Genomic DNA, 12,654 nt, shown 5'->3' with positions numbered 1-12,654 from the left:
AGTCATTTGAAAAGAGGGACTCTCAATTGGAAAAATGCCTCAGTAAGATCTTCCTCCAGGCAAGTGTGTAGTTCACTCCATCTTCTCCATTAGTAATTGATGTGGGAGCACCAGCTCCCTGGGGATGCTGTGACCACTGGACAGGTGGTCCTGATAGGCTTTAGAAAGCAGGTTGAAACCAGGAAGCAGATCTCCTCCATAGCCTCTGCTCCAGTTCCTCCAGGTTGCTGCCCTGACTTTCCCCCTACGATGGACTTATGTGGAAGTGAAAGCAAACCAAATGCTTTCCTCCCTAAGTTGCTTTCAGTCATGGTATTTCATCACAGCAATAGAAGACTAATGTCAGTGCTTCCCCTATATTCTCTCCCACAAGGCTTAGTTTCAAGTTTTCATAGTCAAGTATTTTGTAATATACTCGTTTCTTTGTTCTACAGTTGTGGACATGCAGTTTCCCCAGCACTATTCACTGAGAACAATGTGCTTGCTCGGGCACTTATTTCTGGCACCTCTGTTGAAAATCACTTGGCAGTTGAAAGTGTGGGTTATTTTTTGGTTCTCCAGTCTGTCCCATTGGTCCTCCCGTCTATTTTTGTGAATGCCAGCTTCACATTCTGAAACTGAACAGTGTGATACTCCCAGCCCTGGTCTTTTTGCTCGAGACTTTGTTGGTACAGTCTCAGGTGGTTTCACTCAACTTTTAGAAGTTGTTTTCTCCTAGTAAGGGGAAAGACAACAAAACGACAGGGACTACCTTACACTTACAGATCCCTTTTGCAGTATGGGTCCTAACAATACTAATTCTGATTCATGAATACAGAACGCCTTTCCATTTGTTTGTGACCTGTTCAAAGTCTTACATCAATGTTTTATTTTCACTGTGGATTCTTTTACCTCCTGGTTAAAGTAGGGGTGTTTTTCTTGTTTTGTTTTTATAGCTATGACAAGTTGCGTGCTTAATTTCTCTTTCAGTTAGTTCACTACTGGCATAGAAACAAGCTACTATTTTTGAAGTTGCTTTACTATTCCACAACTTTTTTTTATTAGTTCTCAGTTGCTTTTTAGTCTTTGGGATTCTCTACATATCTGATTGTGTCATCTGCAAATACAGAGCCATGACCTCCTCCTTTCCAACCCGTTAAGTGCTTTATCTGTTTCTCTTTTTTTTAAAATATTTATTTATTTTATTGAGTATACAATATTCTGTCTGCATATATGCCTGCAGGCCAGAAGAGGGCACCAGATCTCATTACAGATGGTTGTGAGCCACCATGTGGTTGCCGGGAATTGAACTCAGGACCTTCGGAAGAGCAGGCAATGCTCTTAACCGCTGAGCCATCTCGCCAGCCCCCATTTCTCTTGTCAAACTGCTCTGCCTAGGACTTTCAATACCATGTGAACAGCAGTGTTAGTAGGCACTGTTAATTGGTTTCTGATCTGAGAGAAGAGTTATTTTGGTATGGTGCTGGCTGTCAGTATTATGTGGCTTTTATTGTGTAGCGTTATCTACTTTGAGAGTAAATATTTTTCAACTATTACATTTATAGATGTTTTGCCTGTATGCCTGTCAGTGCAGTGTGTATGTCTGGGGCTGCCTGGAGGAGGCTAGATGAGGGTGTCTGATCCCTGGAACTGGAGTTAGACAGTTTTGAGCCACCTCATGGGTGCTGGGAATTGAACTCTTAACCACTGGGTCATCTCTCCAGTCCCACTTTTTTCATGTGATGAAATTTAACAAATTTAACATAACTATACCTATAAAAACGATTATATGGATTCAGTCCTTTATCCTATGTTTACTAATTTACATGGATTGACCTACCCTTGAATCCTTAGGATAAATCCCACTTGATCACAAGGATTTATTTATGTGACATTGAATTCTGTTTACTAATGTTTTATTGGGAATGTCTGCATTATTCATCAGATATCTGCCTAAAGTGTTTTGTTTAAGAGCTTTTTATTGTTTGTGTGCTCCATATGTATAGACTAATTTGGAAATACAGTAGTGGCTCCTTAAATATTTTATAGAATGCATTGGTGAGATAATCAGGTCCTACACTTTTTCCTGTTGGGAAACTTTTCACTGCTGATTCAATTCCATTACCTGTTCTATGCTGGTATTCTCCTCTTTACAGGCCATCTTTGAAAACTTAATTCTAAGTTTCCCAATTTATTGGCAGACAGTTCTTTGTACTAGTCTCTTAAATACCCCTACCTTACTGTAGTATCAACTGTATCATTACCTTTCTCATATTTGATTCTGATTTTCTTCTTCTTAGCCCAGCATTTGGAAGGCTGAGATGGGGACGGGGGGGGGGGGCATGTGAGTCTGAGGTCAGCGTGGGCTACAAAGTGAGCGCCTCTGAAAAACCATCTGGACACAACAATCAAAACTCAACATTTTAATTTGTAGCCTTTTAAAATTTTTTCTATTTCTGTTCTCATCTTTTTATCTTTTCTCTCCTCCTATTGGCTTTGAGCTTACTTCTTGTTTTTCGAGCTCCTTGAGAAATATCATTGGTTTGCAACTCTTCTACTTTCGAAGTACGTACTTCTGGGGCTGTGAATTCCCCCTGGGTTTGAGACAGTGTTGTTACTTTCCTGTTTCAGGAAATCCCACACTCGTCCTTTTGGTCTCCTCTTTGCACAGCATTTGGAGACTTGCAGCTTCATCTCCTGGCTTTGGCATGACTCTGTCTTGTGCTTATACCAGTCTCTAGTTCTAGTGAACTATGATCAGGAGAGTTACTCAGTATGATTTCGGTTCTCAAGAATTTGCTCAGACTCGATTTGTAGCCAACATCTATCCTGCAGAATGGGAAACTCCAACTCTGGAATCCACATTGAAAGTCGTATACAGCTGGATGTGGTGGTGGCCCACACTGTTAATCCCAGCACTCAGAAGGCACAAGGCAAATCTCTGTGAGCTGAGGCAGAAAACTGCAGCAATAGAAGACAAGAACTCTTTTGACCTCCACACATTCAGGACTGACACATGCATGACCCCCGCCACACACAATGGAAACCTAAGTCTCACATCAGTATCCAACTATGGACTTCAGGGAGAAGTATCAATAAACACTTAATTTTTAAGAATATGTTTTATGTGTATGAGTGTTTTGTCTCCATCTATGTCTGTGCACCATTTACATGCCTGGTGCCCTCACAAGCCAGAAAGTGCTGGAGATAAAGCCTGGGTCCTCTGGAAGAGCAGCTAGTGCTCAACCATTGAACCACCTCTTCAGTTATGATTCTCTAATTAAAAAAAAAAAATCACGCCGGGCGGTGGTGGCGCACACCTTTAATCCCAGCACTCGGGAGGCAGAGGCAGGTGGATCTCTGTGAGTTCGAGACCAGCCTGGTCTACAGAGCTAGTTCCAGGACAGGCTCCAAAGCCACAGAGAAACCCTGTCTCGAAAAAACCAAAAAAAAAAAAAAAAATCACCCCTCAGTTTTCCCAGAGTATCTTCTGAGACTATAACTAACATAATGCATTTGATTAGGACACCATGATAAAGATTTCCTAGGCAGAGAGCCCCTTCAGGCAAACCAGTACACAAAACTCAACACAGACTTGCCAAATGATAAAGATTAAATCTGGCCATCTTCAGACAAGATTTCCTTTAGTTGTTTACTATGTTTAATTACAACTAAGTTATCCCTATTATTTAAGAGATAATTCATTCTACAACTATCTACTGAATACCTCAAATATAATTAATAATAAGTTAGCTTCTAGACAGGCTTTTTTTTAGTATTATTTCACTACTTTTATAAACCTGAAGATTTTCCTTAATAGATTAGTTTAAAATGTGAATTATGGGTCAAAAATTAGCTCAGACACTTGTAATACAGGCCTGGTGACCTGAGTTCAGTCTCCAGAACTAATAGAGGCAGAAGAAGAGTTCCACAAATCTGTCCTCTGACCTCCACCTTTTCCCCACATAATCACAGCATAATAGACACAAAGAGTAAGAGCAAATTTTAAAAATATTTTTAAATGGATTAAAAGGCAGAAGAGCACTTCAGAGGGAAGAAACAGCATGTACTGAAAGCATAAGCAATGCGGGCGGGGTGGGGGAGACACAAACTTTCAGCTACAGCTATTTAAGGAGACATGACTAATAGGTGAAGGGCCCATGTGGCATGAGGAAATCTGTCATCACATCTACCTAACGCTAGATTACTTAAGGATAAAACATTCAAGAGAAAGACTTGTTACACACACTTAAAATGCACTTGAATCATGAAGATTATCACCATCACCCCAACAGGCTTTTTTAATTCCAAGTTCATGATTCAATATGTGAGTTCACATATAAGAATTTGTTTAAAATAATCTGGCTTCAAATTCTTTAATAAAGGATAAAGAAATGAACTTGAGAAATATAGAAACTTAAGTCTGAACTGACTCTAAAAATGTTTATTACTCATGCCACACGTACTTTTTTTCAACATAAAAACGCCAGATGCCGCCAACTCTTCAGGCTTGGCACCTCTAATACATGTAACTGATTCTGGTTTGATGTCCCACAGAACTATTAGAGACCAACCATTAATACTTAAGGGTTTGGTCCAGGTGGTTGCACCACACACCCAATCCCAGCACTCAGGAGGCAGAGACAGGCAGATCTCTGTTTGAGATAGATTCAGATGGGAAAGATCTCTGCATGGGTCACAGTGTTGGATAAACTATGTAGGCTTGGGAGAGAGAAGAAAAAGAGTGTAGACAGTTTAATAAAACAAAGTCTTTAAAGAGACCGTAAAAGTAATATAAAAGAGTACAGAGAGTCATAGATTAAAAGAGTAAAAATAAAAATAAGCCACATAAAGATGGAATATACATAAAGAGTTCTGATTATGCATATTATTGTGATTTCTTTGAATTTTTTGACTGCAAAGAAATATTTGATTCTGGGGGCTGCTATGCTAAACCAACATAGATTATTAATTTGAGTCTAAGGATATGTTGCTTTGGAAAAGAGGTTCTGCTTTTGTTTCCATAGAAGATGAAAACCTTTGGATTCCTTCCAGGCTAATGTAGTTTGATGGAACAAGACCGCCTACCCCCCAAAAAAAAGTTTTCCATGAACTCTAAAAATACTCCCCCTCAAAAGCAGGAAGCAGTTTGAAGAAAATTACGCCCAAATTCCCAAAATGATTGCTTACAAATGTCTGTTCTCACCTAAAGGGAGATAAGATATAGAGATGAGTACTTTGCATTTATATGGATCTTGGTCTATGGATACAAATTTAAGATCAATTTTGTAACATGTATATTTCTACTCTTGTTTAAGGTATTATGTTTTTATAGTTCATTTAAAAATCTACAGAGCTAGTTCCAGGACAGGCTCCAAAGCCACAGAGAAACCCTGTCTCAAAAAACCAAAAAAAAAAAAAAAATGTAATGTATAATTAAAATTACAGATTAATGGATAATTATAATAGTCAAACTTGTAGTCATGTACGTTAGATTTTCTAAATGTACAGAGATGTATTTCAAATGGATAGGTATTCTTCAACCCTTTCAAAGACCTACAGAATATGGCTTTTAAAATGTTTCAAGAACTTGGATTTTTCTTGACAGTGAAACATGTCAGTTCTGGCAGCACCAATTACTTCGGAGAGGTTGACGGACACTGAAGAAGCTCATTATGGACTTTGCCTTCAATGTGACAAGGCTAGCCATCTGGGCAAGAAACTGCTCTTGCTTGGACTGCTTGATGGCATGCTGTGTAAACTGGACATGCAGGACCCACAGAACTTGCCAAAAGAAGGTGAGATGGTTCTTTGGGGTTCCTGCCTCATGAAAGAACTGCCAGACATTTTTCAGGACAAAGAAGAAAGTAACTGATGAACTTTGCCATTACAAGGCAGAACAGATCTTCAAACTTCCTGCTTCATGGAAAAGTCTGCTGAATACTATGGGCCTGTAATGCCCCAATATTACAGAAAAACTTTGGGTGACTGTCCAGGCAGCAAGCTGTGTCTGTCAATTCTAAAGTTTTGGAAGTTGTTTACAATGCACTTCCTGTTTACTTAGGGTAATATTACATCCTTCTGGGGTCTTTAAGAGTTGAGGACAGTTAGTTATAGCTTTTCTTATTATGATAAAAGATAAATTAGATATGAAACTTTGGACTCACAAAGATAAAATAGATAGTATATTTTCTTTAATTTTGCCAGATTAAAAGAAGACTAAATATTATAACTGCAATTCTTTCTTGAAACTGTTTTGTATATGTACTTTTACTACGTAAAAGTTAAAAACCTTCCGTTTTAACTAGACAGAAAAGGGGAGATGATGTAGAATTTCCCTCTGTATGCTGTGAATATGATCTATTACCATTGGTTAATAAAGAAGTTGTTTTGGCCAATGACTTAGCAAAGTAAAGTCACGAGGGAAATCAGAGCAGAGATATATAGAGTAGGCAGAGTCAAGGAGATACCATGTAGTTCCTAAAGGAGAATACTCCAGAACAGAATCTTACCTAGTAAACCACAGCCTCATGGAGATACGTGGATTAATAGAAATGGGTTAATTTAAGATCTAAGAGTTAGTTAATAAGAAGCCAGTGCTAACAGGCCAAACACTGTTGTAATTAATATAGTTTCTGTGTGATTATTCAGGTCTGGGCGGTTGGGAAATTAACAGTCTCCTTCTATAAGCCTGGTCTACAGAGCTAGTTCTGGGACAGCCAGGGACACACACACACACACCCCATCTCAACAAACAAACTTAAAAGGTTTAGTTTGGTTTTGAAAATAGCATTCTATTTAGCCTAGGCTGTCCTATGGCCAAGGTTGGGTTTGAATCCCTGATCCTCCTGACAGCACCTCCCCAGCTTGCTACCATGTCTGGCTTCATACAACTAGTTAATTCTTTGATATCTAGGATTATGCTAGTCTTAACAAAAAACCCATAGAAGCCAAAGCAAGAAGTCAATGACATCATTATCAGTCACTGACAATGTGTTCAGCCCAGTAGAAGGGAGGGCTATGCCTCCAAGTTTCAACAACCACAAAAAAAAAAAAAATCAGAAACACAGGCCTTGTTCTAGATAGCCCAACCCAGCTCATCAATGTTCTCGGTCACAGAAAGAGAGAGGTGCTGTCCCCTTTGAGTCAAGGAGCAGAGCTCATGACAACGTGGGCAGGAAGGGAACAGTGGCAAGGCATAAATAACGAGGAGAGGACATCCCACCTGTTATCATTACGTATCTCCATTTTACTAGAGCTTATGGCAGCAGAATGCACAACCAGAACAAGACCTCTTTGCTTAGAGGCATTATACATCATACTGTTTTCATCTCCTGTGCATACCCCAACTTCATACTGCTATATAGAACTGAGACCTGTCTATTTTTTGAAGTTGCCAACAACACTGTAATAAGCAAAGCAAATGCTCGTTTCCTCCCCTTAATCTGATTAGAATCTGTTATCTCTGCTCATCTTCCTCCCTTGTGACTATAAGTTCCACTTCCCTGGCTATGCTCCAGAGTGATCTGTAACACCACAAACATTAAGGGATGATGCCATGGTGAAGGCAAGCAGCGCTAGAAACTATCATGCTGCAGGTAGTGAGAACAGAGAAGCCATGCAAGGCAGGTCATCTATCCCTTCTGGATGTCCGTCCAGAGTCCTTTACACTGAAGATGGGCAATAAATCTTGGACATGAATTAAAGCACATCAACTGAATTAAACAGTTTACAATCGTCTAGCCTGAAAGCTGATGCAAAATAGTATCTCTTTAAAACTGGGGGCAGGGGAGGCAATTCACACCAAGAGTTTCAACTGTGTCCATATTTAAACCTCTCAATCCCTATTTTGTTAAAAAATAAACGTCCTTGAAGCTGAACAGGTAGCTCAGTGGTAAAAGCACTGGTTGCTCTTCCAAAGGATACCCACACCTACACAGCTAAAACCATCTGTAACTCCAGGCCCAGGATAATCTAACCTCACTCCACAGGCTCTGCACACAAGTAGTACACAGACAAACACGCAGGCAAAACACCTAACAGTTAAAAAAAAAAAAAAAAGTCCTTCTTCACTCTTTTTTTCACTCTGCATTCTGAGTTCTCTGTTCATTTTTATAAACAAAACACAGCATCAAAAACTCCTAACAAGGGGTGTAGAGAAATGCTGCCAATAAATCTGAAGGTCTGAAGGGGATGATTTTCCTTCTTCAAAGGGTTTGAAGCCCTTTGTCCGTGGGTGGAGGGATGGAAGAAACAAAAAGATGAAATTTGCAGGCAAGCATCCCAGGCTCTAATCCTATTTTCTCAGCTAAGTTCAACAGAAGGTCATTTTCTGGGAGAAGGCAGGCAGGGGGTTAGGTAAGACATGATGATGGGCAAAATATGAATTAATCATTTAGGAGAATGGAAGACGGTGAGGGACAAAAGAAATTAAAAATCCATACTTTTAGCCAAAGGAAAATAAAAAAAGGAAGCTAGATATACAATCCGGGTGACTGTCATTAACCAATCCAAGTCCAGGGCTACAGCTCAGTTAACACAAACAACGGGCAGTTTCATAGAGAAATCGTGATAATTAATAATATAGTAGCAGTAAGTTCTTACTATGTACAAAAGTACAGCAAACATGAAAATAACCTCAGCACAAGCAAATAAATGTACATATACACTCATGCCTTCTTGATGCTCTTTCCTAATCTACATTAAGGATACAAGACTGCAAAAACATCAATAGTGTGGAGATTTGAGAGCCCCCTGGTGTGGGCTGGGAAACCATCTGCCTGAAGATCTTCATCTGGTGTTCTGCCAAACAGTTACTAATGACTTCAAGACACTGGGCGGGGAAGAGGACAGCAGGAAAAGGGGGAGGAGAGGTCGGAAGTAAACCTCTCCCTCCTTCGCTCCTCATCTAATTATCAGAAACTGCGCAGTGTCCCTAACGTTACCTCCCACCACAACGAAATCTGAAAGTCATCCAAGTGATCAAATCGACAAGACAAGTTTCTCAAGGCTTCGCAAAGTTTAATAGCCAAAAACTATCTAAAAAGAATCACGGTTTTTGGAAATCGTTGGCATATCAATTTCAATAAAAACAGTCACTAAGAACTGCAGTTTAAAAATATATCACAAAAGCCCGTCTACCCAACCAGGAGTCAACAGGACCGTCCACATGCTGTGACAGAAATCACACAGATCCTGAAGTCCACATAGCAGGCTCCCAATAAACAACTCTTCCGATGCGAGGCGATCTTGAGATGAAAAGCGCCTGATAGGCAAGGAGAGGGGTGTACCCGGGGAAATTAACCCAGTGTGAATCCTGGCTCGTGTCTAGACTCAAAACAGATGCCTTTTTGGCTACATCACCAAAAGCCTTTAATAAAAACTCTAGGAGGCACAGTTTTATAAAAAAAAAAAAAAGAAGAAGAGAAGAGAAAAGATAAAGAAAGTTGTAAGCCTTTTCTTTCCTTTTCCATTCGGACAAAACAACGTCCGAAAGCTGGCTGCATACCAAGAACGACAATAATTCTTTCGTGTGCGGGGGGAGGGGACGAAGACCTGCGTATTCCCCAAATAACGACCCTATTCCTGTCCCTCTCCCAAATCCTGGTGAGCCCCATCTCTCAAAGTCCCCCAGCCTCAGTTCACAGTTAAAGCACCCCGAAAAGTAGCGACCCCCAACTTCCACGTCCCCGCCCCCCATCCTGAGTCCCACTTGCCGCGCATGCGCAGTGGCCGGGTGGCGCGGTTTGCCCGCCAGCCCCCTTACCATGTACCAGGTCCCCAGGATAATCGTCCCGGTGCGGACATGACAACAGCCGCAGCACCGGGTGCTGTAGTACTGGCCGCCGCGGCCCTGCTTGAAAGTCATGGACACCATCGGGAACCTCGCGGGCCTCGTCCTCGCCCAGGCCCCTGACAAAAGCTTTCGGCGGCCCAGCGGTTGAACCCAGACGACTCGGCGACGCTGTCCAGAGCCAAACGACGCGTCTTCTGGCCCGCCCTCGGCCAGGGCCCCTGCCAACTCCTGGGCGCCTGCGCTCTGGGCATCGGGCGCCCCTCTCGCGCGATCTCGGCTCGGCGGCTCTCCCGCCTCCTTCTGCCACATAGAAACCAATGAGGAGCGGAAGGCTGGAGTCCCCCGCTTCTGATTGGAGAAAATGAGGCGATTGAAACAGCTCACGCCCAATCAAAAGTTCAACTCTCTCCGGCGCTGTTTCGGTCGGCGTGAACGTGGCCCTGATCGCGGTCTGGGGCTGTGTGGATAGAGGGTCTCTCGCCAGCGACGAGACGGGGTTGGGCGGCGGACAGCGAGCACGGAGATCTCTGGCGCTGTCTTTGGCCACGTTGTCTTTGTCACAGGCCTGCGATGCTCCCGTGACGTGTTCGCCTAGCTCCATTGTTGGGCCGGCCGGGGGCGTGCCTGTGGGGAAAGGGGCGGTGCCGGCGGGGAAGGGGCGTGGTTACCTTCCTGGCGTGGTCCTTTAGGCTCTGGCCATCATCGAGGGCTCAGTGAAGACTAAAGGATTGGGTTTCTGCCCTTCCCCCTTCTCTCTGTAGCCTGCTTAGAGGAAGCCAAGAAATACCACTGGACTCTGCTGAAGCCCAAGGGATTAAGGAAAATGACAGCAAGAAGAAAGTGGAAAAGCCGCTTAGCGGCTGGGTTTTCACAGATAATAGCTTCTTTTGAAGAGAGACGTTGTGAAGCATATTGAAATAAGCCAGAACAAAAAACATAGGGTGTCTTAAGTGAGAAACCAGCTACGCTTTTCTGCGTATTCTGATTCCACAGTGATCAATCCTCAGCTTTCTTTGGGATGCTGGACATCTCTAAAACGCGTTCACTGGACTCTGAATCTCATCCCTTCCCAGAGAAAACCATTTGACAAAAATTGGGTGATTCGTTTCTCATTCCTACTTCAACACTGGGTGCTTTACCTTTCTATTAACCCCAGCTCTGTTACATTCAGACAGACGTCAGAGTCAGGAGAAATCCCTGGAAGTTCACTGGCCAGCTACCCTAGTGCCTGAAGGAACAGACAAGGGGGAACTCAAAGACTTGGTAGTGTTTGAGAATCCTGAGACATCTGTGTGAGTTTATGCCTCGTGTGTGGGGTACTAGAGGAAGCCAGAAGAGGGCATCAGATCCTCCTGGAGCTGGAATTACAGGATGCCGGCAACTGAACTCTAGGCCTCCGGACGAGCTCAAAGCGCTTGTTTGTTTTTGTTATTTTTTAAGATTTTATTTTATGTATATGAGTGTCTGGTGCTCTAATCTCCCATTCTCTTCCTCCTTTCTGTTTCCTGTTTTTAATTTTTGTTTTGAGACAGGCTCTCGGGCTAGCCTCCAACTCACTTTGTAGCTTAGGATGATCTTGAATTTCTGGTCCTTGTTTGTACCTTGTCTCCTGATCCTCCCATCCCTGCCTCAGCCAGCATTTTGTCTATGGTAGGCAAACCCTGTACTGGGCTACATCCCCAGCCCTTACAATCTTGTTTCTTGTTTAAAAAGCTATCTACCCTTGCTGCCTGCCTCAGTCAGTTTTCCCTTCACTCCATCCCTTCTCTGTCACCGTTGCTCTGTTAAACCTAGTCTTATAACCCTAAAGTCTTCACAAGGTTGAGAGTTGCCATACCCAACTTCTTTCTTACTTGATACCCCAGGGAACTCGTTGGTTGCCTCCTACTTTAATCTAACAATCATATTTTATCTCAGTACATTCCAAAATAAAGTAATAGTGAAAAGCTTATAAAACCCATTGGCTCCTTTCCCAGGTCTCCTTATTACCTTCCTCACCTCCCACAAGCCCTTCTCTACTTCTTTGTTTCGAGGCTTTCTTTGATGCCTATGGCTCACCATTCTTTCCATTTTGTTGTCTCTCTCCCTCATGAGCCTTGGCACTTCCCATCAAAAGGTCAAGAGTCTTGTTTTTCATCCCTTTCAATGGAGTTTGGCTGCTTCCACCAATGAGGAACTCACATAAAATAAGCACTTGAAAAGTTTCAGTCCTTTTGCAAAACCTACAAAAAATCTCTAGAAGAGCCTGTGATGGCTTGCTACTCAGCAAGGGATAAACAGGATAAGCCATTGATGTTACTCCAGAAGGCACCAAACCCACGAGCAGATGTGGGAATGTTCTACATCTGTCCTCAGATCGGTTCACCAGCTGACCACAGGATTCAACTGAACTGATTGAGACCAGCATAGATATCTAACTTATCTGGTTATGAGAAATTTTTCATATGTACAATGTTTGAAGCCCAAACTTTCTAAGTGGCTTATCACCCAGCAAAAGCTAATGCAGCTGTCAGATTTCCCCTTCATACTATAAACATTTTTATATTCTTTTTTAATTAAAAACTCGTGTGTGTGTGTGTGTGTGTGTGTGTGTGTGTAATTCATGAGTGGGTATAGGTAGGTGTATGTGGAGGTCAGAAGACAGCTTTTAGGAATTGGTCCTATTACACAGTAGTTTCTGGGAATTGAGCTCTGGTCATCAGGCTTGTGGGGTAAGCACTTTCACCTGCTGAGTCACCTAGCTGGCCTTTTTTTTTCCTTTAAATCTGTATGTTTGTGTATGTGCATGGTTGTCTCTATAAGTGTTGGCATGCATATGCCACAGGAGTCCTGTGGAAGTCAGAGGACAAACACATGTCATACACTTACACAAACACACA

General features: G+C 42.2%; 1 protein-coding gene across 1 annotated transcript in view; it reads right to left on the bottom strand.

The window, feature by feature from the left end:
- Positions 1–10,099, bottom strand: part of Laptm4a (lysosomal protein transmembrane 4 alpha) — a 22,375-nt gene extending 12,276 nt beyond the window's left edge. The window contains exon 1 of the mRNA XM_005360589.3: positions 9,746–10,099. Within this exon, the coding sequence (XP_005360646.1) occupies positions 9,746–10,084 (339 nt within the window). The 5' untranslated portion in view covers positions 10,085–10,099. The remainder of the gene's footprint in view (positions 1–9,745) is intronic.
- Positions 10,100–12,654: the final 2,555 nt, after the last annotated feature.

The sequence above is a fragment of the Microtus ochrogaster genome, linkage group LG3, assembly GCF_000317375.1.
Source record: "Microtus ochrogaster isolate Prairie Vole_2 linkage group LG3, MicOch1.0, whole genome shotgun sequence".
NCBI lineage: Eukaryota > Metazoa > Chordata > Mammalia > Rodentia > Cricetidae > Microtus > Microtus ochrogaster.
Note: the sequence above shows the minus strand (reverse complement) of the source record. Positions and strands in the feature narration are given on the sequence as shown.